The following is a 22,324-nucleotide window of genomic DNA, read 5'->3' as shown; positions in this document are numbered from 1 at the left end:
ATATATTTAAGACAGGGACTCACTGTATACCTGCAATTCACTATGTAGACCGGGCTGGCCTTGAACCTACAGAGATCTTCCTTTGTTGGGTATAAGGGTGTATGCCACCCCGCCTGGCTTGTTCTTCTCAGCTTTGGCTCTTACTCTAATTGCCTGAAATACCCAATACCACCTTTAACTCTCCCTCCTCAGCCTCGTGTGAATGATGGCATCCAGGGTCCCACACAGACTAGATAGGCTACATTCCAGCCTTGTCTATCATATCGATGTACCCACATTGAAACACCAGATATCACAGGTCTACAAAAATGCAGTTAGCAATCTACACTTACCCTAGGGGTCAGGGCAACCTAGTCAATCTCATTCATCTCACAATTAATTAGTTTTATTTTGTGTAAATGCATTTGTTTTAATATTGCTTGTTAATTAATACAGAAGGTTTTATGTGGCTGTTATTATTTTGGAGAGATTTCTGATTACTCTTACCATTTAATTTATGGGAACTTATATTCTCAAATTCATTGGGGTTTAAAAGAAGAGTGGAATTTAAATTATAGTGTTGACGTTCTTACGTTAAGTCCCTGAAACAAGTTTTATTATTGTATGCTGAACGAGTACGTCTTGTGTCTTTAGAGTGCTTCCTGGGCTGGAGAGATGGCTCAGCCGTTAAAGGCTAGGCTCACATCCAAAAATATAGAGTGCTTCCTGAGGTCAGAAACTTAACTTATGATAAGTATAAACCTCCACATAACAGCTTCATGGACCTTGTTTCTTCAACTTGATGGTCCCTCTTTGATGTTCTCAAAATAATGTTCCCTTAGAGTTGACGGAACAGCAGAAAGAGTTTCAAGCAACTGCCCGGAAGTTTGCCAGAGAGGAAATAATTCCTGTCGCCCCAGAATATGATAAAAGCGGTGAAGTAGGTATCACGTTGCGGGGGAAGTTGTGTTGCCAGCCTGCCTAGATTCAGCTGTAGTGTAACTGTGTTGTTTTTCCTTTCAGTACCCATTCCCTCTCATCAAAAGAGCCTGGGAACTTGGATTGATCAATGCACACATTCCAGAGAGTTGCGGTAAGCCTCCTTTTGTTTGCTCCTAAAATTTAAAAAAAACAAAAACTCTCATTCTCTAAAATGTTGTTGCCGGTCCATGGCTTTCTGCCTTAGTTTCCCTATTTCTGCAACGTAGTATTGGCCTGCTTGGAGGAGCCTGGTTGTCACTCAGCACAGAATGCAGGCATTTTCCCTGTGTCTAGCTGGTTTTGAGTTTATTGAGTTGTTCTTCGTATTATGACGCTCTACGTACACTCTGCCAACATAGGTGGTCTTGGCCTGGGAACTTTCGACGCTTGTTTGATTACGGAAGAGCTGGCATATGGGTGTACAGGGGTGCAGACTGCCATTGAAGCAAATTCTCTGGGGGTAAGTCACTAAGGCAGTTGTTTACCATGGCGCTGGTGAGATGGCTCAGTGGGTAAAGGCACCCCGTGGTCTGAGTTCCACCCCTGGGACCCGTGTGATGAAAGGGGACAAGGTGTCATCTGGCCTCCAGAAGTGAGCTGTAGCTCATGCACACATACATGTACACACATGTGTGCATATGTACAAAATAAGTAAAATTACATTTTAAAAAATGTTAATCGCTTACCTGGGCTGTTAATGAGACACCCGACAATGCAGTTGGTTAATCTCTGTGAGAACTCTAAGGAAGACTGGCTAGCCGGCCTGGAGTTAAGACTGCACCGGCTAATCACAGTGGTTCTGGTGTCTCCAATGCTGGTCGTTCTGCGTGTCCTTGTGAGGAAACTGTACACCTTGGCCACAGCTCCCATGGAGGCAGCTCGGAAGCCATCCCCTTGGCCTGCTGCTCGGTCACTGTGCTGAAATGTACTGAGCAGTGTCTAGGAGGCCTGCTCGGATAGACCACGTCGCGTATCCTAAGTTTTACCTGCAATCTTCTGCGATGAAAATATGTCAATCATGCTTGTGTATTACTAACAAGCCCCACCCAACCTATAACCTAAGGAGAAGCTTTTATTAGTTTGTGTCTTCCTACATGTTAGGTTCAGACCAAATGCCAGTTCTTTAAGTTTACTCCTTTATGGGAGGCAGGTCGTTCTTTCTTATTCGTTGAACTGTGTTTCTGAATCTACGTAACTAATTTAAATATCTTGCCCTTTTAATGTTCATTTTCCTTGTTAGCAAATGCCTGTGATTCTTGCTGGAAATGACCAACAAAAAAAGAAGTATTTGGGGAGGATGACCGAGCAGCCGATGATGTGTGTGAGTATGTTCTACGGCTTCGTTCCTGTTTCCCTGTGAATGGGCCAGGAGCTGCTGGCTCTGCTCTTCAGTCTGCATGTGTTTATTGGACCACATGCCCTGAAGACAGAAGTCAACAGACACGTATGCACGTGGACTGTCAAGAGGGTGTCTTAGGAATCCCCCTGCTCGTTTTCACAAGGGAGAAGCCACTTGTTTCTGGATTCCAAAATGGTGTTGCGCTTGTCCTGCTGCGGGCTTTCAGAAAGTGATGTCTGCTGAACAAAACAGCAGGACCATCATTCTGCAGCTCCAGACGTGAGCAGTTATCTGGGTGTATGTGTTTGTAGCCCAGGCTATCCTTCAACTCTCCCAGAGAGTTCATTTATAATTTAAAATGTATCTCTGGCTAGACACAGTGGCGCACACCTTTAATGCCAGCACGTGCGAGCCTGTCCTCACATCTCTGTGCTGTGACTCGGACTTCTTCTCTCTCTCTTTAGGGTCTCATGTATCTGGTTAGCTTTGAACTTGCTGAGTAGCCAACATGACCTTGAGCTCTTATTCCTTCTGCTCCTGCCTTCCTGTGCTGGGATCACAGACGTGCTACCACTCATAACTCAGCTTATGGAATGCCCACTCATGTGGTGCCAGGGATTGCACCAGGCCCTCCTGCGTGCTAGGCTGTGTCTCCAGCTCTAGCCTGTGTCTCATCCTCATCACATGCAGAGAATACTCCTGCAGACAATACATGGCTGCACAGTATCCTTCATTTTTGAGATTTGACTTGTGCATCATCTCATGAAAACTGGTTTCTCAAATCCTGGTGTTTAACACCCACACTTAATATGGTTAACCTGTTCCTTGTGAAAATCTCAAGGTGGGCTGTCTTTCAGCTCTGGGTTTTCTATCTGATATTATAGACTACTGCCCAGTAGGTATTCAATGAACATTCAAATAAATCAACATATATTAAGTTTAATTTAATGAATTTGTTTGAATATTTATAGTATTTTAATATTTCCTATAGTTTATTGGAATACGATGTCTACTTTTTTTGTTTTTGATTGGATATTTTATTTACATTTCAGATGTTATCCCCTTTCCCCATTCCCACCCCCCACTGAGAAACCCGTATCCCATACCCCCTCCTCCTGCTTCTTTGAGGATGTGCCCCCAACCACCCACTCCCACCTCCCCACCCTAGAATTCCCCCACACTGGAACATCCAGCCTTCATGGGACCAAGGACCTCCTCTTTGAACTATGCCCAACAAGGCCATCTTCCCCTACATATACAGCTGGAGCCATGAGTCCCTGAGTGCTCCCAGGCTGGTGGTTTAGAACCTGGGAGCTCTGGTTGGTTGATATTGTTGCTCTCCCCATGGGGCCGCAAACCCTTTCGGCTCCTTCAGTCTTCTCTCTCACTCCTCCACTGGGAACCCAGTGATCAGTTCAATGGTTAGCTGTGAGCATCTGCCTCTGTATATGTCAGGCTCTGGCAGACCTCTAAAGAGACAGCTATATCGGGCTCCTGTCCTGTCAGCATGCATTTCCTGGCATCCACATCAGCATCTGTCTTTGGTGACTGCACACAGGAAGGATACCCAGGTGGAGCAGTCTCCAGACAGCCCCTCCTTCAGTTTCTGACCCACACTTTGTCTCCATATTTGCACCCATAAGTATTTTGTTACTCCTTCTAAGAAGGACCAAAGCACCCCCACTTTGTCTTCCTGTTTCATGAGCTTCATGTGGTCTGTGAGTTGCATCTTGGGTATTGCCAGCTTCTGGGCAAATATTCAATAATCAGTGAGTGCTTACCATGTGTGTTCTTTTGTGATTGAGTTACATCACTAAGGATAATATTTTCTAATTCCATCCATTTGCCTGAGAATTTCATGAATTCATTGTTTTTAATTGCTGAGTAATACTCCATTGTGTAAATGTACCACATTTTCTGTATCCATTCCTCTGTTGAAGGACATTTGGGTTCTTTTTTTTTTTTTCTTTTTCTTTTTTTTTTGGTTTTTCGAGACAGGGTTTCTCTGTGTAGCCCTGGCTGTCCTGGAACTCACTCTGTAGACCAGGCTGGCCTTGAACTCAGAAATCTGTCTGCCTTTGCCTCCCAAGTGCTGGGATTAAAGGCGTGCGCCACCACTGCCCAGCGACATTTGGGTTCTTTCCAGTTTCTGGCTATTATAAATAAGGCTGCTATGAACATAGTGGAGCATGTGTCCTTGTTATATGTTGGAGCATCTTCTGGGTATATGCCCAGGAATGGTATAGCTGAGTCCTCGGGTAATGCTATGTCCAATTTTCTGAGGAACTGCCAGACTGATTTCCAGAGTGGTTATATCAGCTTGCAAACCCATCAACAATGAAGGAGTGTTCCTCTTTCTCCACATCCTTGCCAACATCTGCTGTCACCTGAGTTTTTGATTTTAGCCATTCTGACTGGTGTGAGGTGGAATCTCAGGGTTGTTTTGATTTGCATTTCCCTAATGACTAAGGATGCTGACCATTTCTTTAGGTGCTTCTCGACCTCATTTGAGAATTCTTTGTTTAGCTCTGCTCCATTTTTTTTTTAAATAGGGTTATTTGGTTGTCTGGAGTCTGATTTCTTCCTTGTATATATTAGATATTAGCCCTCTATCAGATGTGGGATTAGTAAAGATCTTTTCCGAATTTGTTGGCTGCCATTTTGTCCTATTGACAGTGTCCTTTGCCTTACAGAAGCTTTGCAATTTTATGAGATCTCATTTGTCAATTCTTGATCTTAGAGCATAAGTCATTGGTGTTCTTTTCAGGAAATTTCCCCCTGTACCCAAGTATTCGAGGATTTTCCCCACTTTCTCTTCTGTTAGTTTCAGTGTATTTGGTTTTTATGTGAAGGTCCTTTATGCACGTGGACTTTAGCTTTGTACAAGGAGATAAGAATGGATCAATTTGCATGCTTCTACATGCTGACCTCCAGTTGAACCAGCACCATTTGTTGAAAATGCTGTCCTTTTCCCTCTGGACAGTTTTAGCTCCTTTGTCAAAGATCAAGTGCCCATAGGTGTCTGGGTTCATTTCTGGGTCTTCATTGATCATTGTTCATTCCATTGATCTACCTGCCTGTCTTTATACCAATACCATGTAGATTTTATCACTATTGCTCTATAGTACAGCTTGAGGTCAGGGATGGTGATTCTCCCAGAAGTTCTTTTATTGTTGAGAATAGTTCTCGATATCCTGGGTTTTTTGTTATTTCAAATGAATTTGCAAACTGCTCTTTCTATCTCTATGAAGAATTGAGTTGGAATTTTGATGGGGATTGCATTAAATCTGTAAATTGCTTTAGGCAAGATGGCTATTTTTACTATATTAATCCTGCCAATCCATGAGCATGGGAGATCTTTCCATCTCTCGAGATTCAGTTTCTTTCTTCAGAGACTTGAAGTTCTTGTCATACAGATCTTTCACTTGCTTGGTTAGATTCACACCAAGATATTTTATATTATTTGTGACTATTGTGAAGGGTGTCATTTCCCTAATTTCTTTCTCAGCCTATTTATCCTTTGAGTAGAGTAAGGCTACTGATTTGTTTGAGTTAATTTTATATCCAGCCACTTTGCTGAAGTTGTTTATCAAGTTTAGGTGTTCCCTGGTGGAAATTTTGGGGTCACTTAAGTATACTATCATATTATCTGCAAATACTGATATTTTGACTTCTTTCCTATTTGTATCCCTTTTGTATCCCTTCCTTGTGTTGTCTAATTGTACTGGCTAGGACTTCCAGTACTATATTGAATAGGTAGGGAGAGAATGGACAGCCTTGCCTAGTCCCTGATTTTAGTGCAATTGCTTCAAGTTTCTCTCCATTTAGTTTGATGTTGGCTACTGGCTTGCTGTATATTACTTTTACTATGTTTAGGTATGGGCCTTGAATTCCTGATCTTTCTAAGACTTTTACCATGAAGGGATGTTGAATTTTGTCAAATGCTTTCTCAGCATCTAGTGGGATGATCATGTGTTTTTTTTCTTTGAGTTTGTTTCTATAGTGGATTACATTGATGGACTTCTGAAGATTGAACCATCCCTGCATTCCTGGGATAAAGCCTACTTGATCATGATGAATGATTGTTTTGATGTGTTCTGGGATTCAGTTTTCAAGAATTTTATTCAGTATTTTTGGATCGATATTCATAAAGGAGATTGGTCTGAATTTCTCTTTCTTTCTTGTGTCTTTGTGTAGTTTAGGTATGAGCATAATTGTGGCTTCATAGAACGAATTGGGTAGTGTTCCTTCTGTTTCTGTTTTGTGGAATAGTTTGAAGAGAATTGGTATTGGGTCTTCCTTGAAGGTCTGATAGAATTCTGCAATAAAACCATCTGGTCCTGGGCTTTTTTTGGTAGGGAGACTTTTAATGACTGCTGCTATTTCTTTAGGGGTTGTGGGACTGTTTAGATGGTTTATATGCTCTTGATTTAACTTTGGTACCTGGTATCTGTCTAGAAAATTGTTCATTTCATCCAGATTTTCCAGGTTTTTTGAGTATAGGCTTTTGTAGTAGGATCTGATGATTTTTTCAATTTCCTCAGTTTCTGTTGTTATGTCTCCCTTTTCAGTTCTGATTTTTTTGGATACTGTCTCTGTGCCCTCTGGTTAGTCTGGCTAAGGGTTTATTTATCTAGTTGGTTTTCTCAAAGAACCAGCTCCTGGTTTTGTTGATACTATGTATAGTTCTTTTTGTTTCTACTTGGTTGACTTCAGCCCTGAGTTTAATTATTTCCTGGCATCTACTCCTCTTGGGTGTATTTGCTTCTTTTTGTTCTAGAGCTGTCAGGTGTGCTGTCCAGTTGCTAGTGTTTGCTGTCTTCAGTTTCTTTTTGTAGGCACTTAGGTCTATGAGTTTTCCTCCAATCACTGTTTTCATTTTGTCCCGTAAGTTTTGGTATGATGACCCTTCATGTTCACTAAATTCTAAAATGTCTTTCATTTCTTTCTTTATTTCTTCCTTGACCAAGTTATCATTAAGTAGAGCATTGCTCAGTTTCACGTGTATGTGGGCTTTTCATTGTTTTTGTTATTGAAGACCAGCCTTAATCTGTGGTGATTTGATCGGATGAAAGGGAGAATCCGCTGCACTCAGAACAATTGAGGAAGCTGGACTCCCAGGACCTCTAACACGCCCAGAATCATAGCTCTGCACCTGATCCCACAATACCCAGAGGAAGCTGGGCTCCCAGGAGCTCTAACACGTCCAGGAACATAGGATTTCAGGATCCCAGAGGCAGCCTGAGTCCCAGGAGCTCTTCCACCCACTAGCTCAGGATCACAGGATCACAGAGACAGCTGGACTCTGAGGAGTTCTGACACAACCAAGATAACAGGACAGACAGGCTCCAGTCAGAGACAGTGAGTGCAGGTAGCACTAGAGATAACCAGATGGAGAAAGACAAGAACATAAGCAACAGAAACCAAGGTTACCTGGCATCATCAGAACCCAGTTCTCCCATCATAGCAAGTCCTGGACACCCCATCACACCGGAACAGCAATATTCAGATTTAAAATTGCTTCTCATGATGATGATAGAGGACTTTAAGAAGGACATAAATAAATCCCTTAAAAAAAAAAATACAAGAGAACACAGGTAAACACAGGAAGCCCTTAAAGAGGAAACATAAAAATCCCTTAAAGAATTGCAAGAAAACGCAACCAAACAGGTGAAGGAATTAAACAAAACCGTCCAAGATCTAAAAATGGAAGTAGAAACAATAAAGAAATCTTAAAGGAAGACTACCCTGGAGATAGAAAACCTAGGAAAGCGATCAGGAGTCATAGATGCAAGCATCACCAACAGATTACAAGAGATAGAAGAGAGAATCTCATGTGTAGAAGATACCATGGAAAACATTGACACAACTGTCAAAGAAAATGCAAAATGCAAAACACTCCTAACCCAAAACATCCAGGAAATCCAGGACACAATGAGAAGACCAAACATAAGGATAATGGGTATAGATGAGAGTGAAGATTCCCAACTTAAAGGGCCAGTAAATATCTTCAACAAAATTATAGAGGAAAACTTCCCTAACCTAAAGAAAGAGATGTCCATGAACATACAAGAAGCCTACAGAATTCCAAATAGACTGGACCAGAAAGGAAATTCCTCCTGTCACATAATAATCAAAACCAAATGCACAAACTAAAGAAAGAATATTAAAAGCAGCAATGGAAAAAAGGTTAAATAACTTATAAAGGCAGACCTATAAGAATTACACCAGACTTGTCACCAGAGACTATAAAAGCCAGAAGATCCTGGACTTATATCACATAGACTCTAAGAGAACACAAATGCCAGCCCAGACTACTATACCCAGCGATGTCTAGTTTTAAATTACATTAAAATATTTTAAAATAGTAAATGTTTGAGTGATTTATTTGGTTTTCTAGTAATATTGTAATTCTAGATATTTATAATACTGCCTTTAAAGGTAAAATACAGGGGCCAGAATGTAGGTCACTGGTGGAGCACTTGCTTATCATATGTGAGAACCTGGGTTCTATCCTAGGACCTCAAAACAAGCAAAATAACACTATGCCAGATATTCACAATTTAATAATTAACGTTTAATTTTTTCTTATGTCCATATATCCAAGGCCTACTGCGTGACAGAGCCCTCCGCAGGTTCTGATGTGGCAGGCATTAAGACCAAAGCTGAGAAGAAGGGTGACGAATATGTTATCAACGGCCAGAAGATGTGGATAACCAACGGAGGAAAGGCCAACTGGTATGCCTCTTCATCACTGCGCCTTCCGCCATGTCTCCCTTTCTCCTTCTATTATTAATCCTTCTTAGAGCAAGCTGTAGTTTTAAAACTGGGAGGTCCATAGGAGATTATAAATAACTCCGTCGTGACTCATGAACTATTTTAAGCCCTTGAGCTATTTCCTCCAGATTAATTTAAGAAGTCTAAAGTGTAAAGTGCAGTAAAAATAGCTAATCTCACAGACTCTGTCAGGTAGGCTCAGATCCAGTGAGCAGTCTGCTACACCAGCACTTCCTCCCTTGAAGGAAAGCAGAAAGTTTCAGTAGGATGTTGTTCTGAGCCTCAGCAGGCTTGTGGTTCTGGGGATTGAGCTCTAGGTACCAGGGAAGCACTGTGCTATGATGCCCATCCCCTGTAGAGGCATTCTTATTGGGTCATGGGGCTGGGCATGTAACTCAGTTACAGTGCTCTCAGAGCAGGTGCAGAGCTCTGGGTTTGACCCCCATCATCATATAAATTTTTTTTTTTAAAAAAGCAAACCATTTATGGTGATATACACCTCTAATTTTCGTGCTTGGAACAAAGGTGAAGGATCAGGAAGTTCAAGGTTATATTTAGCTACATAGCAAGTTCAAGCCAATCTGGGCTACATGAGACCATCTAATAAATTAAATAAATAAATAAATAAATAAATAAATAAATAAGAAAGACAAAAACATCAGCCTATACCAAAAGAGGGCAATATTTGAGTATTTGATGTTAGCAAAACCTAAAACTTCCATCCAAATGTACAGGTCTAAACAATGATATAATATCCCATTAAACATAAAAAATATAAACTTTTAAGAAAACTACTTGAACATTTGTTTAAAAAGAAAGTTTAATAAACAACTATAAGTTTGGTGGGAAAGGGATGTGGGGTGGAGATGTACCTGAGGGATGGTTTCAGGCTGAGAGACCACGAGTACAGGACTGTCCAGGAGTGAGCACAGTCAAGGCAAGGGTAGTCCAGGTGCTGCTACTGATCTGTTACTGGGCAAGCCTCTGAAACATGCTTAGATACATTGTGTCTGCGTCAATTTTGAGTAAGCTTAGAATTAATATTTCATGAAGAGCAGAGCTGGGTGTGGTGGCACATGCCTTGATCCCCAGAGCTTGAGAGACAGGTAGGGATATCTAAACTTAAATCCAGTATAGGCTATGCTGAGAGACTCAAAGGTAGATGAATAATAGATTGACAGACAGACATTTAGACATACTGATAGATAACAGGTGGTTACATGCACTGATGGACAGATAGGTGATAGATGAAAGAGATAGATAGACAGACAGACAAAGCGATAACAGGTGTATAGATACACTAATGGACAGATAGGTGATAGATTAGACAGAAAGACAGACCCACTTGACCTTTTGACTAAAATCAAATGGAACAGACTTGCATGGTTATTTCAGGAAGGCAGTTTAGAATTAATGAATGAAAGTTAGAAAACCGTAAACCCCAGCTCATTCTAAGCACAGTCTTTCCAATAATAGAGCCCATATGGGTTGTCTTGGAAAATAGTGTTTTTACTCCTTAGTATAAGTACATGACAGAGACGTCTTAGGCGTGGTCTGAGGGATGTCTTAGTTACTGCTCCTTGTCTGTGAGGAGACACCATGACCAGAGAAGTCTCGGGAAAGAAAGCATCTGATTGGAGGCTTGCTTACAGTTTTAGAGAGTGAGTCTATGACCATCATGATGGGAAGCAGACAAGAATGGAGCAGTAGCTGAGTGCTTTCCGTCTTGATCCTCAGACAGCAGGCAGAGACAGACAGACAGACAGACAGACAGACAGACAGACAGACAGACTCACTGGCTGGACCTGGTGTGGGCTTTTGAAACCTCAAAGCCCATTCCCAGTGACACACTTCCTCCAGCAAGGCCAACTTACCAATTGGACCATACTTTCTATACTTCTCTCGTACAGTTCTACACCTTGGTGACTAAGCAGTCAGATTCATAAGCCTATGGGGTCATTCTCATTCAAACTACCATAGATTAGGGTAGTCATTTTCCTGTCTGGAACAAAAGCTGTTTGTTTGCTTGCTTTTGGACAGTTTCACTCTGTAGCTCAGGCTGGTCTAAAAGTTACTGTGGAGCATAGGTTGGCCTCAAACTCATGGTGATCCTCCTGCCTTAGCCTCCCAAATGCTAGGATCACAGGGTTGAGCCAGCACAGCCGTCTCTGGAAGAGTTCTGCTCTATCAGCATATTTGTGTGACGTGCAATAGAAAAGCATCCCAGCTTGGTGGACTGTGAGGCTCACAGACCGATCGCTCACCATGCACAGGCGTAAGGGCTGGGAACAGGAAGAGCGGGATCATTTAGTATACTCATATCAGTGAAGAGTGAGGAAATAGAGAAGCCATGAAAACTGAACAAGCTAAGAGAAATATAAAAATGCAAGTAAATATCACAGTTTTGAGAACTGCCTATAATTCTTCCCAGAAAAGACAAGTTCAGTGACTCATGAAATTAGAAATTAATTTTCTGGTTTTTCCTATTACCAAATAAAACCATAGTAAATGATGAACTGATAAATTATTGAGGTTTTTGTTTTTTGGTTTTTTTTTAAAGCCATAACATAAATTCATTGCTTAAGGAAGGATAAAACACTCAGTTGATCTCTCTCTCTTGATGCTAAAACTGACACTAAGGCTCACAATGGACTCTCCCTCTAAGCCATATGGCTTTTCATCTTTTTGTAAAGATTCTCAAAAAGAAACAAATCTGTATCAGGATATATGGAAAACTGTTTTGGATATGGGGACTCAAAAAGAGAACTTTTTTCCTTTTTTTTTTCTTTTTCCTCCCTCAGGCTTCATTTCTTCTAAATCTTCTTGGGCAATGTCTTTCCGTGGGAAAACCAGTAAACATCCCTAATAATTCAGGTGTGCTGGCTGTGCTGCATAGGGGGACTGCCCTTACAGCAGTGGGGTCCTGTTTGTGTTCATCTTGCAGATTGCTGGTCCTATGAGACATAAGACTGGCCCAGAGAGGAACATTGCAGTTCCCACACATGCACACTAGTAAAAGAAGGAACTTTTACTAGTAACTCATACTCCCCACCCCCCGCCCCCACTCTAATACCACATTAGTTGAGAAAGAGATGATTGAATTAGTCTGGCCACGCAGGAAAACTGGCATCTGTGCGAGTTTTGAAATCCATCTGATTCTTCTTCTCCTCTTCTGTTAGGGGGGCATGGTAATCCCAGGGTCGGGGCGGTAGCTGAGATAGTGTGTTGTGTTAACGTGTGTTGTTCACTGTCCTTGTTTCCACCTTTGTGTGTTTGTGTACATTAGGTATTTCTTGCTGGCGCGCTCTAACCCAGATCCTAAAGTACCTGCTAGTAAAGCCTTTACCGGATTCATTGTGGAAGCCGACACCCCAGGAATACATATTGGAAAAAAGGTAAACAGCGCGCCATCTGTACAATTTCAACTGTAGATGTAAGGTTCTTATTTGTTTCCTTTCATGAAAATACTTTTAGGTTGGAACAAAAATCTAGTTGTGTCTTGATGATATCGGGGACGTAGTTTACATGTCACTGAAAAAAATCTTTCAAGTCATTTTGAAAGATGGGCCCTTTGTGCAGAACGCCTTCATGACAGCTACAGATGTGGACATAGTCAGGATGCTGCGGCTGCTGCCCGACAGGAGAGTGTAGACCTCTGAGAGGACTCCTGCCTCCTTCCCACAGGATTTGCACAAGCTTTGCTTAGAACAGGAAAAGCCATGTGATGTGGGTGGATAACCCACAGCAACGGAAGCATCTATCTGTACCTTGAAAGCATCTGAGGATGTCAATTAGTGTCAGCTGGGGGCGGAGCATGTGAGGATGTCAATCAGTGTCAGCTGGGGGCGGGGCATGTGAGGATGTCAATCAGTGTCAGCTGGGGGTGGGGCATGTGAGGATGTCAATCACTGTCAGCTGGGGGCGGTGCTGGGAGAGTGTGTTAAATAAGACCATAGCATATCAGAACACCCAATCTCAAGGTCTTGCAGGAGATTTCAAAGGTGACACATGACAAAGGACAGAAATGGCAGAAGTAGTCCTGGCGAGACTCACAAGCCGGGCTTGGGATTATAACACCAACTGCAGTGCTTTTGCAAGGTAGAGTTGTCAGAGACCTCTGAGGGACGAAGGATGTCTGCATCTATGGCATAAGAGGAGCTGTGGGAACCAAACCAGATCTGAAGATTACCTGAGCAAACTGCCTTCCTCCCCCATGCGGGAAGGTTTGAATTAGCTGGTCAGATGTTGGAGTTGGTCTCCTTAGGCTGAACTGGAAAAACAAATTTTAACTGATACAAAATATGTAACAGGTTTCTAAGGCAACCTTCGGTGTTTATAGGATCTTCTGTTGTGTCCAGATCTCTTTAGAAATGTGTTGCTTGACTGTGTAAAATGTATATAACTTCTGCCAGGCATGGTAGTGCCTATCTTCAATCCCAGTACTGCAGAGCCTGAGGCAGGAGGATCACAAATTCTAGGCCAGCATGGACCGAGTACTGAGACTCTGTTCCAAAAAAGGGGACAAGGACAGGACTTCTCTTTTAGGTCATCGGAGTTTAAAGGCTGGACTCTACACCCTGACTACGGAAACCAAGGCTCAAATAATTGGTTTACTGACAGCCAAAAAGATAGAGGCCTACCTGAGATCAGTGACCTTGTGTCCTTTATTAATAGACATGGAGGATTTTGGCCTGCGATATTTCTGATGCCGTATTATGCTATATTTTAAAGAGAAGATATTGAAGGCTGACTGTGCTTTACAAATAGACCTCTAAGCCCAGGTATATACAGAACATGAGTACTGTGGGTAGTCACACTTCTCCCCAGAGACTGGCCTTTGCGTGTGTATGTAGCTGTTCATGCTCTCCCCCACAGAGATGGTTTCTGGCAGACTCAGGCCAAGCCTGACTGTCTCTGCTAACTGGAAGGAACCTCAAGGGAGTAGCAAACTGGTGTGACAACTGATGTCTCGACGTTCCTAATCTCATTCTCACTTAGGAGGGCCCTAACTGATTCAGTAATTTTTACTGAATGCACACTGCACACTAGGTACTGATAATCTAAATCTACCCTGGAGACTTGCTTCCTAGAGAATTCGTGCAGATTCTTTTATTATTAGCTACTTGGCCTCCTAAACAATATTCTCCTAAACAAATGGCCGTTTGCAAATCTGTGAGATTCATGTTATCAAAATGTTTTGTGTCCTAGAAATTGTATGCTTTGAGATGAATCTAAGAAGTTTTTCAGTTTCTGTGTTTTTAGTTTACTTGAGACAGGGTCTCGCTATGTAGCACTGGCTGTCCTGGACTCACTATGTAGACCAGGTTGACCTTGAACTCCCAGAGATTCGCCTGCCTGTGTCTCCTGAGCACAAGGATTAAAGCCGAGTGCCACCACCTCATTCTGTCTCTGACCTGTTTCTGTTGCTAATCCATGAGCCAGGTTTTATTATTATAAATATATATATATATATATATATATATGCATTGCATGTAAAAGACTTGGTATTATGCAGTTTCCACGATCCGCTGGACACAGAGCAAACTTCTCATAGGGCAACAGCATAAAGAGACTGAGAGTTGAGGGAGGATCAGCAAGATAGCTTAGCGAGTAAAGGCACTTCCTGTTAGTCCTGATGACCTGAGTTCTGTTCCAGACCCCACAAAATCCGTATTTTGCTCAGTAGATTATATGGCTGAAGACTACAGGCTCTAAGATTGTTTGCAAAATGATTTGACAGACAGACGTAGCTTTCAGATACCAACGAAGTCTAGTTATGTAGAACTTTGGGTTAGTGCTGTTTTCAGTTTGTGAAACACTGTTTTTGTACTGGCACACATTTCTAGAAAGATCCAGGTTAGAAACCTGTGAGGCTTGGCAGCCTTGGGATCTCTTGTACAGCTCAGCCCTGCCGTTGTGATCTCAGGGAAGCTACAGAAGATGGGCAGAGACAGGAGAGTTAGGATGCTACGAAAGCTCAGCTCACAGAGCAGGAACTACAGGCCCTGCTTTAGGGAATGCAAAAGGCACAAAGGAATGGTTGGCACCAGCAGTGCTGTAACTCCTAAGTGTTTCTTATGCCACCTTCTCCCTAGGAATTAAACATGGGCCAGCGATGCTCCGACACCAGAGGAATTACCTTCGAAGATGTCAGAGTGCCTAAGGAAAATGTGCTCATTGGTGAAGGAGCAGGTTTCAAGATCGCAATGGGGGCTTTTGATAGAACCAGACCCACGGTAAGCTGACCATCTTTGTGGGGCCTTTTGTTTGTAGTTTTCAATGAGTAGGTGTGTTTTAACGTTCTGTGTGTGATGTCTTTTTTATTTTTTAGTGTCTGCATTTTTTTCTTAGTAGTGGTGGAGTAGAGATTGTTGTTTGTCTTGTGTGTGTACTTCACCTCCTTTCACTGGTCAGTATAGAAACTAGCTTAGCAGATGCTAGGATATTCTTTGCCAGAAAGTTCCAGAAAGTTCACCCCTATGTTGATCATTCCTATTGATTATGGATCCCTGTGTGCTCTGCTGCTCACTTAGCATGGATCCCTGGAAGGCTTCCTGATTAAACAGCGATGACGTCACTAGAGCCTCAGCCTCACAGTTGGCTGATTGATTGATTGATTGATTGATGATTGACTGCATGGCAGTGGGGATAAACTCAGGCTCTATGGAAAGCCAAGCATGCCCTCTGCCACTGAGCTGCAGTCCCAGCCCTGTAATTCACAAATAAACCCAAGTACTCTCTGCCCCAGTGACACCACTTCCTGTCTGTGTAGTCCTTCACTGAGAATCAAGCCGTAAGCTGTGTGATGACAATGTGAATTCTTGCTTCATATAACGCTCATCTTCTAGGTCGCAGCTGGTGCTGTCGGGCTGGCCCAGAGAGCTCTGGACGAAGCTACAAAGTATGCCCTGGATAGGAAAACGTTTGGAAAGCTGCTAGTGGAGGTATTCAGAGTCTGTCTCTCTCTCTCTCTCTCTCTCTCTCTCTCTCTCTCTCTCTCCAAGTGCGTGTGCATGTGCGCGTGTGTGTGTGCGCACACACATACATTCATAGGTGAGTACACATATTCCACATCTGCATGGAGACCAGAGGACCACCCTGGGTGTCCTGCTGTTCTTAGCTTTTTTTGTTCTGTTTTGTTTTGTTGACATAACCTCTCCCACTGGCCTGGGGCTTGCAGTTAGGTTAGGTGAGCTCAAGGCATCTAGCTGTCCCTGCCTCTCTGGTGCTGGGATTCCTGGCACAAGCCTCTGAGCCCAGCTTTCTCACATGGGTTCCGGGGATCTGAACTCAGGTCCTCACGCTTATGTGGCAAGCATTTTCCTGACAGCCACTTCTACCCAGCCCTTGAGGTGATCTTAGCACTGTGCTTGTTTTGTTGACATTTGAAGACACTCAGTGCATCTAAATATTTATTAATTACCTCTAAAGAACAAAATAGTCTCTGTTTTGTTGAGAAGATTCTATTCTTTCATCACTGTTGTCTGTGAGAGCAGATTTTCTTTTGGCTGTGTCGCTCACAGTTGGTCACTCTGTAAATTGTTGAGAAAAAGAATATATTTATTGCATGCCTTCTGTATAACTGATACTCCACTGTAGATGGTAATGTGTGTTCTCAGTAAACATGGTTTTGGTAGGCCAGGCTGGCCTGCCACTCCCTGAGATCCACCCGTCCCTGCCTCTGGAGTAATGGGATAATGTGCGCACCATCATGACATGGCACCATCCAGCCTGGCTTCATGATTATGTCTGTGGGTTGTTAAAGACTTCTTCAATTCTCTCTGCCTCGGTTGGTTCCCTCTTCAGTAAGGTAGGAATGGTGGAAGATGACTCCCTGTCTGTTTTCATCGGATGCCATAGCTCTGAGCTTTCTGTGTATTATCTCTCTAGCCCTGACCTCTGCACAGAGCTCCATGCCTATACAGTAGCCTTCTGTTGACGTTTCGCTGTCCTCTCTAGCTTTATTCTTTCCCCAAATATGCTCTTTTATTTCTTTCAAATTCCTCTTTCTCATTGATGGCAACAAAGCATCTCCCTCCATTCGTTCTACACCATGACACCCCCAGCACGCACTTACCTCCCAGCATTACCTCATACATGGTGTGTTGATGGCGGCCCCTTACTCTCTCACCGGAAGCTGTTCCACATGAGATAGAGTTGATAATCACTTATTTACAGACCTGAAAGGACACTCCGAGAGTTTCTACTCTCGGGAACCTTTACTTTGGAGATAAGTTATTCATCATAGAACAAACACTTACAAAGAATACAGAGCAATGTAAGATTTAAGTCCCCAAATGGAACCTATTTGGTGGAGTTACCAAAATCAAAGAGCCAGCCTACCACATGTTGAACATGTCACAGAGAGCAACTCTTATGAATCACACTCAGCAATCAATAAACATGCCTACGGCTCAGTGGCTTAAAGCACTGGCTGCTCCTCCAGAGGACTGGGGTTCAGTTCCTTCCCAGAACCCACATGGCAGCTCACAGCTGTCTGTAACTCCAGTTCCGAGGACCATCACGCCAAGCATACATCTGTGGTGCATGTATCTGTGAATGCAGGCAGAATACTCATACACATAAAATAAGTCTTACAAAAAAGAAGCACTAAGCTATGATCTGGGTCACACCTACCCTTCATTTCAGCATTGTGCAGAAATAACAAAAATATTAATGATCCGTAGAAGAGAAATGGAGTCTGAGCAACTACAAAAGAAAATTCTTGCTGGGCAGTGGTGGCACACGCCTTTAATCCCAGCACTTGGGAGGCAGAGGCAGGCGGATCTCTGAGTTCGAGGCCAGCCTGGTCTACAGAGTGAGTTGCAGGACAGCCAGGGCTACATAGAGAAATCTTGTGTCAAAGAACAAACAAACAAAAACAACAACAACAAAAAGCTGAAGCAGGAGGATTGCTTTGACTTCAAGGCCTGGGGTACTAAGCATGACCTTGCTTCAAACAAAATCCTTGAAAGAATTCTTGGCTTAGAGGAATGGGTGCAGTTCAGATGGACAGAAAGAGGCAGCACAGGGGCTGGAAGGTCCCTCAGGAAGTGAGAATGCTTGTTGTTCTTACAGAGGAGCACAGCTCTGGTCCCAGCAGCTGGATCAACTGCCTCACAATGGTCAGTCAGTAAATCCAGTTCAAACAAACAAGCAAAGAAATAGATATGCCAGTTTCTTTGGTGCACGCTTTTAATCCCAGCACTTGGGCAGAGGCTGGCAAATCTCTTGAGTTTGAGGCCACCCTGGCCCACAAAGTGATTCCACAACAGCCAAGGCTACACAGAAAAGGCATGTCTCAAAAATCTAAAAGAGAAAAAGAGAAAGAAATCGTTTGAATCAATTTGTGATACCGAAACAGATAACAGGATAATTGGTGGGGAACTTGGCCAATCTGGCTAGTGTCTATGTAGCTCTGCAAGCCCATGGTTATTGCTGCCATCTTACCATTAGAGGAAGCTGGCTCTAACTTTTCTGCAAGTCCACAGTTAGTGCAAAATAAAGTGTAAAAAAGTTTTAAGAAGAAAATTACAAATTTTTATGAGATGCCCTCTAACTGTTTCCCCCTTAATTCTAGCACCAAGGAGTTTCATTTCTGCTCGCAGAAATGGCGATGAAAGTTGAGCTCGCTAGACTCAGTTACCAAAGAGCAGCTTGGGAGGTTGACTCTGGCCGCCGGAACACATACTATGCCTCTATTGCAAAGGCCTTTGCAGGAGACATTGCCAATCAGTTAGCCACTGATGCTGTGCAGATTTTCGGAGGCTATGGATTCAACACGGAATACCCCGTGGAAAAGCTGATGAGGGACGCCAAGATCTATCAGGTGAGCTCTAACACTTTGTTTCTGAGGGCACAGGATATTGATAAATGACAACAGTAGGTGTCAAATGACTGGTAATGACATTCGGACCAGCAAAAACGGCTCAGAGGGTAGAAGCCATTGCTACGCACCACCCTGACAAACCGAGTTGTATCTCTAGAATCCGCATGGTAGTAGAAGAGAACTGACTCCAAAACATTAACTTGTTAGTACCATAGGAGTGTTAAAACAATTCGATAAAATAAATGATAGTTACAGATTGGTGTGAGTCAGGTTTTGTAACTAATCAACACATAAAAAGAATGCTGAGGGGTTTTTTTTCTTATTAAGTGTAGCTGCTAAGAGGGAAAGAGCTAGACCAGACATAGTCTAGAAATAGTACAGACATGTATCACTTCTCTAATGCTGCCTTTTGAGTCTTCAGATATTTTTATCCAATTACAAGCTATACGTTTTGCCTCTGAAAATTGTATATGCTTGCCCTGTCTTGGATGTTGTGTGACATCTCTCTTTCTTTTTTAAAGATTCATTTATTTTTATATCTATGAGTACTGTGTCTCCATGTACATGCGGATGTCAGAAGAGGGCTTTAGATCACATTACATGTGGTTGTGAGCCACCATGTGGTTGCTGGGAATTGAACTCAGAACCTCTGGAAGAGCAGCCAGTCCCCTTAACCACTGAGCCATCTCTCCAGCCCAACTTCTCTTAATTGAAGCTGTATTTACAGTCAAAAGCCATGTGTCCTTGAGAACTGATACTTGACTCTGAAATTAAGTTGGCAATTAGAAAAAGGATAAATTCATTAAAAAGATAGAAATATGCATGTTCTCCATTGTGAGTTAGTTATAGTCTACACTTCTTCTTCTTTTTTTTTTTTTTTGGTTTTTCAAGACAGGGTTTCTCTGTGTAGCCCTGGCTGTCCTGGAACTCACTCTGTAGACCAGGCTGGCCTCGAACTCAGAAATCCGCCTGCCTCTGCCTCCCAAGTGCTGGGATTAAAGGTGGCGTGTGCCACCACCACCCAGCTAGTCTACACTTCTTAATGCCCCCATCTTGTTCTGCACACCGCTAGCGAATTTTCATACGACAGAAAGCCTTGTGTCGTTAGCCCTACAGAAGAAAAGCCCAGTAACTGTAACATTATCAGCACTAAAGATCATGGGGCTGGAGAGACAGCTCGGCAGTTAAGAACACTGGCGACTCTTACAGAAGACCTGGCTCTGATTTTCAGCACCCACATAGGGGCTCATAACCATCTATAACAACAGTTCCAGGGTATCCGAGGCCCACAGGCATCAAACATGCCTACACATCCATACATGTAGGAAAACATTCACATACATAAAAGAAAAATAAGTCATTCAGAAATTTGTCTCCACAGTTCTCTGCCTCTACTGGCCAGTCTATTCAAGCACAGGAAAACTGAACACTACGGTTTGTGTCCTAGCCAAGTCACCAGCCTTTCTAGGGCTCTTTTGCCTCTCCTAAAGTTTGTAACCATTCCTGTCAACTACTTGACTTTCCCTTACCACCCAACAGTGAATGCATGTGAAGCACAGAGTGAGAAAGATGGTGGCTTACCAAGGACAAGCCCAAAGCCTCCAATATGTTTAATAGTAAGAACAGGGAATCTACACAGAGAAACCCTGTCTCAAAAAACCAAGAAGAAAAAAAACAGGAAATGACTAAAGGACACAGCCAGGAACAGCTGAGAAAAGCTAGATAATAAATTCTCTGGTAGTACTAAACCTTAGGCTTCCCAAATATCTTGAAATATCAATATTATTTTCTTTGATGTTTTAAGTCTGCCTTCCAATTTTGTAAAATAATTTTTTATAATTTAAACTGTTCTAATAAGATAACATTTTGCTGGTTGGTGATGGTGCCCACCTTTAATGCCAGCACTCAGGAAGCAGAGGCAGGCAGGTCTCTGTGAGTTTGAGGCTGCCCTGGTCTACAGAACAAGTTCCAGGAGAGCCAGGGCTTCACAAAGAGAAAACCTGTCTCAAAGAAACAAACAAACAAACAAACAAACAACTTATATGTATATATTTATATTTTATATATATAAAAATATATAGTAAATAATTAAATAAATTAAATAAACATAAATTAACTCATTTGTATTTAATATATAACATACTATATTATTATATGATGATATTAACATGATGTATAACACATTATAATATATAATTTATATAATTATATGATACATGATATATAATATAGCATATGTATAATATATATACTATATTACTACTGTATACATATAGTATATATAAATGTGATTTATATCATATATTAATGTTATATATATTAATATACTATATATTACTAGTATGTAATGCTATATATTTTATTGTTTGATTGTTACAAATTATTATATATGTAGTATTAATGTATATAATATGTAATTATATATCATATTTATATGTGATATATTATATATAATATAATCATATGATTGGATAGTATATAATATATAAAATAACATATCAGTCTGGTGCTACAGTAGAGCTGAGATAACAAATGAATCCAGCTGTTTAAATAGCCTTGTGTTTATCTTTCAGATTTATGAAGGTACTGCACAAATTCAGAGGTTGATCATAGCTCGTGAGCACATTGAGAAGTATAAAAATTAACAGAAATTATTATTGAACGATGCTTCACCCTCGTGTCATTAAGCTCAAAGCACTGTGGCTGCTTCAGGTTAAAGGGCTTGACTGTCTTCCCAAGGAAATGAGATAAAAGACGAATGTCCCGGATCTATGCAGTGGGTTGCCACGGCGGAGGGTACCTCTGTTGGGCTCCACAGTGACCCTTTCTAGATAGATTTGGTTTCTGGACAATGATTGGTCCTTAGCCCTGAATTGTGTTAATTTCCTCTTTGATCACTTAAGATGGAGAAATACCCTGGAGTTTTAATGTTCATTCAAGTGACAGGAAAGGTGGCTTGTCAAGAAAGAACTCAGGATTCTAGCATATACACTGAGTAATGTGGTAGATTTGACCCATCGGACTGTGAGGTAACAGCATTTATATGCTGACCTGTTAATTTCATAATTTTGATTATATTCACTTCGTTTTGCACAAAAGAGTAAAAAGTTTGTATTCATATTCTCCCATTATAAAACTAAAAATTTTCTGGAAGATCTTAGTACTGAACCAGCGTTTTATTTGTCATGTTTAAAATAATTCAATAAAGCTAACCTTAACATATTTTTCTGTGACTCTTCAGGTTTGTACAAACCCTTGAGCTGTTGTACATAGTCGTGTTTCACACAAAGGACTTTAGAAGGGAACTGAAATAAAACAAGCTGCGTGCTGTTGTAGGCTGTGTCTGTGTGCAGTTTGTGTGCTGTTGTAGGTTGTGTCTGTGTGCAGTTTGTGTGCTGTTCTAGGCTGTGTCTGTGTGC

General features: G+C 41.9%; 1 protein-coding gene across 1 annotated transcript in view; it reads left to right on the top strand.

Annotated features, from left to right (window-relative positions):
• Acadm (acyl-CoA dehydrogenase medium chain) overlaps positions 1-22,128 on the top strand; it is a 27,040-nt gene extending 4,912 nt beyond the window's left edge. The window contains exons 3-12 of the mRNA XM_028754315.1: positions 822-919; positions 1,003-1,072; positions 1,320-1,420; positions 2,201-2,281; positions 8,907-9,037; positions 12,363-12,471; positions 15,172-15,312; positions 15,925-16,020; positions 18,657-18,905; positions 21,479-22,128. Of these exons, the coding sequence (XP_028610148.1) occupies positions 822-919; positions 1,003-1,072; positions 1,320-1,420; positions 2,201-2,281; positions 8,907-9,037; positions 12,363-12,471; positions 15,172-15,312; positions 15,925-16,020; positions 18,657-18,905; positions 21,479-21,550 (1,148 nt within the window). The 3' untranslated portion in view covers positions 21,551-22,128. The remainder of the gene's footprint in view (positions 1-821; positions 920-1,002; positions 1,073-1,319; positions 1,421-2,200; positions 2,282-8,906; positions 9,038-12,362; positions 12,472-15,171; positions 15,313-15,924; positions 16,021-18,656; positions 18,906-21,478) is intronic.
• Positions 22,129-22,324: the final 196 nt, after the last annotated feature.

The sequence above is a fragment of the Grammomys surdaster genome, unplaced genomic scaffold, assembly GCF_004785775.1.
Source record: "Grammomys surdaster isolate TR1022 unplaced genomic scaffold, NIH_TR_1.0 125996, whole genome shotgun sequence".
Lineage (NCBI taxonomy): Eukaryota > Metazoa > Chordata > Mammalia > Rodentia > Muridae > Grammomys > Grammomys surdaster.
This window is presented reverse-complemented; position numbering and strand designations above follow the sequence as displayed.